Consider the following 5,446-nt stretch of genomic DNA (forward strand, 5'->3'; position numbering starts at 1 on the left):
AAATGGAATCAAAATCTAACGGCGAAGAGACGTACCCAAAACGTAACGGGTACCACTCTCTAACCGTTCAACACGTGGCTCCACCGGCACATCCGGTAACCGGTCACTTAACGGCGAAAACTTTGTGTCCACCGCCCAGCCCCTCGGCCAATCCCCCAAAACACAAAAAACTGTTTTTAAAACATAAAAAAAAAACTCATAACATATGAATAATAATAACAATAAAAACTAAGAAGCAATAATTATTATTTAATTGTGCATTAAGATATGATTTAAGGGAGATAAGGGGCTTGTAGAGAGGGTCCTTTCTTTCAGATCTTGCTCCAAAATCAGAACTACCAAAGCTTCCATCTGATTTGCAGAGAGTTTTTTTTTTTTTTTTTTCTTCTCAAGGGACCAACAGAGGCAACCAAGGACACTGTAGAGAGAGGAAAGTGGTTCTGTTCTTTCTGTGAGTAACATAACATGCAATAGATACTATTATGTATAGAGAGAGAACAGAAGAGTTGAAGAAAGATTGTTGTTCAGTTCGAAAAATTTGCCCATCAAGTACCCTTTTTCTGTTTTCATTTTTTGGTTGGTTTTGCTTCCTATCCAACCCTGTAAGTTTCTAAGCATTGTTTGTTTCTCTCTGCTTGCTTTTTATTATTTTATTTGTTCTCTTCTTCAAGTTTTATTCTTTGTGAATGAGGTCAACAGTGCTTTTTTTTGCCGGGTTTTCTTCTGCTGTGTGGAGATCTTGATTGAATTTTGGTTTTTCTACTTGAATCATGGGGCGTAAGAAATGGTTGGTTGTGTTCAAAATTTGAAATTTTTGTTGCTTGCATTGGGATGCTGGATTCATTTCTGCATTGGCGTGTTCAATTGAATTTCGTGTTGTTTCTGGCGTTTTGGGTCTTTGGGGGGGGGGATCTATTTATGACACGGGAGGCATTTTTCGTTTTTCCCTATAATCAAAGGTTTCGTCTTTGTTATACCATGAGAAAAATGAAAATAAAAAAAGTGAGTTTGGGGATTTATCTGGGTGATTGGTTTGAATGGATTGCGATCTGAAGAAAAAAATTGTGATGGGTGTTGATTCTATGGGCCTTGCTTGCTGTGATGGGTGTTTAAATTTGTGCAAAGAAGAAAAAGGGGGCAAAAAGTGGGGAACTTGTGAGTTGAATTGAATTGAATTTCATCAATTCTGTTTGAACAGGCTCTTGATTTTGCTGTGGTGGATTGAAGGTTGTGGCGTTCCTGGATCGTTCTTCTCTGTGGCGGAGACATGTTGGACGGTCGTTCCTGCGTTGTTCCGAGGATGTTTTCCGGCACTTGCCAGGCAGAGAACGATTGGTCTTACATGAAGTGCTTGCTGGAGTTGGACATCAAGAATGGCAAGCGCCCTATGGAGATTGATGATGTTGAGGAGGATGAGCCCCACCAGCCAAGGAAGTGTACTAAGAAGTTGGATTCTTGCCATAGAGTTGAAATGGCTCGAATTTCGTTTCAACGTCAATCTATTGAGGCCAAGGATTCTGTTGTTCCCCCTATGGATCAGGAGACCATTGAGCCACTGAGTGTTTGTCAAGGAGTTGTTGAAGAAGATGGAGCTTTGACCGACCAGCTATTGGATGAGAAAGAACAGGAGGTTGATGGTTATTTGATGGATTTTGGTGACCATCAATCTGATAAACAGCAGCAGGCTCAGACGGGGGATTCATCAGATTTCGGTGCTCAGCTATCTGATGAAGATCAATTGCAGCATGATGATGAGAATTTATTGAATTCGAGTGAGCAGCAATCCGAGGGGCAGCAGCAGCACCATGGTGGGGATTCTTCGGATTCCAGTTCTCTCTTGCCACGCATGAACCGGGACAGTTCAATCGCCTGTCTCAGCCGCTGTTCAAGGTCAGATTATGGTTCTCTCGCCTCGCTGAATAGGAGCTTCTGGAACATAATCCGAAGCGGTGAGCTCTATCAGTGGAGGAGACTGAATGGTATCATGGAACACTGGATTTATTTTTCCTGCGCCCTCCTCGAATGGGAGGCCTATGATCCGATTCGCCAGCGGTGGATGCATTTGCCAAGGATGGCTTCTAATGAATGCTTCATGTGTTCAGATAAGGAATCTTTAGCTGTAGGTACTGAGCTGCTTGTGTTTGGGAGGGAGCTGAGATCCCATGTCACTTACAGATACAGTCTCTTGACAAACTCGTGGACGTCCGGAACAAGGATGAATGCTCCAAGATGCTTGTTTGGCTCAGCAAGCCTTGGTGAGATTGCAATATTAGCTGGTGGGTGTGATTCAGAGGGACACATCCTTGACTCTGCTGAATTATATAATTCTGAGACTCAAACATGGGAAACACTCCCATGTATGAAAAAACCCAGGAAGATGTGCTCTGGGGTATTTATGGATGGAAAGTTTTATGTTATAGGGGGGATTGGGGGGTGTGATTCTAAGCTCCTCACATGTGGAGAGGAGTACAATTTACAGACTAGGACATGGACCGAGATTCCGAGCATGTCCCCTGGACGGAGTAGTAGGGGTCCTGAGATGCCTGCAACAGCTGAGGCACCACCTCTGGTTGCTGTTGTAAATGATGAATTGTATGCTGCTGATTATGCCGACATGGAGGTTAAGAAGTATGACAAGGAGAGAAAAGTGTGGTTAACCATTGGGAGACTGCCGGAACGAGCAGTGTCAATGAATGGCTGGGGTCTTGCATTCAGGGCATGTGGAGATAAGCTTATTGTCATTGGTGGACCTAGGACTCATGGCGAGGGCTTTATTGAACTCAATTCATGGGTGCCTAGTGAAGGACCTCCACGGTGGGATCTACTTGCTAGAAAACGTTCCGGCAACTTTGTCTATAATTGTGCTGTGATGGGATGCTGAAGCATTGAATTTTCAAAACACATTTTGATGCTTCGAGTCCAAGGAGTTGCACAACATTGATTGATCCATTGACACAGGATTCTTGCTAATTGGTACTTTGCCCCCCTTATTTCTTTCTGATATTTTTCTTTCAAAGGTTGGGGATGATGGGGACAAGATTCAGATATATTATTCAAGATTAGCTGAAAAGTTTTCTGGGGAGGAGCTCTTTTGTCCTTTTTTTTGTTTTTTTTTCTTCCTTTTATGTTTAAAATTTCAACCACTATTTTGTTACATTTAAATTGGCATCTTCCCCCATTTCCATTGACCTGAGATTTTTCAAACTTTGGTATCACGTAGCAAAGAAATAGATTAAATAATTGAAGTTCCATACAAACTTAGGTTACTGGTGTTGTTTGTTTAAGTGCTTCTAAGAACACAACTGGATACTTGCTTTTCATGACAAATTACCGAGCTCGAAGGAATGAAATAATTTTGAGATTTTTTTCTTCCTTTTTTGAATTCTGTATTGATTCAATTTTCCATTTGAATTCATGGACTTTGTATCTTGAGCTCTCTCTGGTCTGGAAACTGGTATATATGACCATTCCATTTATTACTTACAGCAGATTGTTATCATTAATAGAATTTGTCTATCTCCTTTTTTTAATGGTGGGCCTGTGCATTATGATGCAAACTCATGGATGCCAAAACTAAAATAGAGGAAAATTTTCCATTTTTACTTTGTGCAAACCTTATGGAAAAATTAGTTTGCTTTTTCTGTCAAAATAATAAATACTGATTAATTGTTTGTTGTTTTAAAAATCATCATTGAACTTGTGGTTAATAGAGTTGTTTAATTTGTGTGGTTAAGAGCTAAATGCTTGACAGTTGAAAATATAGATCAACGATCTTTATTGTTAGGCATTGATGGAATGTTGTATCGCATCATTGAGCCATTGTTACTATGTTGATTGGAAGCCATCCAGAAGTTTTTTGTTGTGTTAGCAATTGCATGTTGGCCTTTATTTTCAAGCGTCTTATACATGCAGATGCAGTTGAAAACTTGAAATTGAGATATGCTTACATCTAATTTGTCTTGAAGACTTGAACTTATTGTAGCTATTGGATCTTTCTAATTGTAAGTACGTGACAATGGTCAAAGATTATGGTGGGAAATCTTGGACCTGGAACAGCAGAGTTGCTTTAAATATTTTGTTGGGTTGTTGCATAACCATTATTAGGTCAAACATGTTTGGATAAACTTCTCAATAAGCTAGCAAGAGGAAAAATAACAAGAAGGTAAAATAAATTAAGCTTTTATAAAAGTTGAAGAGGGTAAGATTGTTTAAAACTTATTGATGAAACTTGAACTATTTTATCTTATTTTCTTCTCTTACAAGTGTTTTTTAAAGAAATTTATTCAAATAGGATTTTAGTCTATTACTCTCGACAATTCACAATTGTTATTAGTAGAAGTCAAAAGCATTAGCTGACTAAAGTATGCCATACAGTGAAAACATGTGAAACAGAAGCAAATTCTGGGCATGATGCACATATCTAAGAACATGAAGATTGTACCACGTTAATCATGTCAACAAGTATCTCAAGGGCATTTATTAAGAAATTAGAAGGAAAAAAAAGGAAGCATTTTAATTAAGAATCACGTATGTGGCACACTGCCTGTGTTGCTATGGCATGTCAAGCTGATAGGCATCTACTCAGAATCACGTTTAAATTATTGATGATATATAGTGTCACGATGATAAAAATAAAAAAGGTTATTTTAACTAAGTGTAGAAGAATTTTTTTTGGAAGGGATTTTTATTTTCGACGTCTAAACAAGCAGGTGAAAAGACTTAACTTGAGAAGATTATAGGATATGTAAAGCTGTAAAGAAAAAATGGAATGGCATTTTAAAAAGATTATGAGAAGTCACGGTTGTTAGATAACTTCTTTGAAGATAGTACAAGATTGAGAAGTCTTAGGTATCTGAAGATCGAATTGAGGTAAAAACCAAAGTGGAATCCCTTCCAGGTTTTAACTAAATTCAATAGTAATCACTTCCAGGTTGAAAAGAAGAAAGTAGAAGAGATGCATGTTCAACATTATTAAAAGATAGTTTTTTTGTTGTTAGTGTAAATTGTAATTGTTGCATATTTACCTTTATTAGAGTTGTGTTTAATCACCAATGGTATTGCGCCAAGCAATGGTCCAAAACTACCTAGAATCCGAATTGGATTAGGCAACAATTAACTGCTATAATATAAAAGTTACATTTCATCGATCATTTAATGGCAGAAGTAGCAACACTCAAGGCTCACTCCAACAACTCTCCACATACGGGCAAAAGTCAAAGATTCAAGAACAAGGCAAAGCAACACATGAATAAGTTGATGATGATGATGATAACAAACCATGAGGTTGGGTTCGTAAGCAGAAAAATATTTCAATTATTATGAAAGTTTGGAAGAATTAAAGTTAGATATTGCATGGAAGGGGGGCATTGCATTTATTTGCTTGGATTAACAATGAGTGTACTCTCTTGTATTGAGAGGAAGAGGAATTAAGTCAAGCAACTACATG

General features: G+C 38.3%; 1 protein-coding gene across 3 annotated transcripts; it reads left to right on the plus strand.

Annotated features, from left to right (window-relative positions):
• The first annotated feature begins 248 nt into the window (after positions 1–248).
• On the plus strand, positions 249–3,530 carry LOC114411075 (F-box/kelch-repeat protein At1g26930-like). Of its 3 annotated transcripts, none has more exons than XM_028374847.1 (3): positions 249–602; positions 1,199–1,237; positions 1,264–3,530. In XM_028374847.1, the coding sequence occupies exon 3, from the start codon at positions 1,268–1,270 to the stop codon at positions 2,879–2,881; it is 1,614 nt and encodes a 537-aa protein (XP_028230648.1). In that variant the 5' UTR covers positions 249–602; positions 1,199–1,237; positions 1,264–1,267; the 3' UTR covers positions 2,882–3,530. The 3 variants fall into 3 exon arrangements, with proteins under 3 accessions (XP_028230648.1, XP_028230654.1, XP_028230644.1); XM_028374853.1 differs by having other exon boundaries at positions 249–451; XM_028374843.1 differs by having other exon boundaries at positions 1,228–3,530.
• The last annotated feature ends 1,916 nt before the right edge of the window (positions 3,531–5,446 follow it).

The sequence above is a fragment of the Glycine soja genome, chromosome 1 (genome assembly GCF_004193775.1).
Source record: "Glycine soja cultivar W05 chromosome 1, ASM419377v2, whole genome shotgun sequence".
In the NCBI taxonomy this organism is placed as follows: Eukaryota; Viridiplantae; Streptophyta; class Magnoliopsida; order Fabales; family Fabaceae; genus Glycine; species Glycine soja.

What these genes read in the sequence shown, in the direction of transcription:
- LOC114411075 (XM_028374847.1), top strand. Translation starts at nt 1,268, where the DNA reads ATGTTGGACGGTCGTTCCTGCGTTGTTCCGAGGATGTTTTCCGGCACT.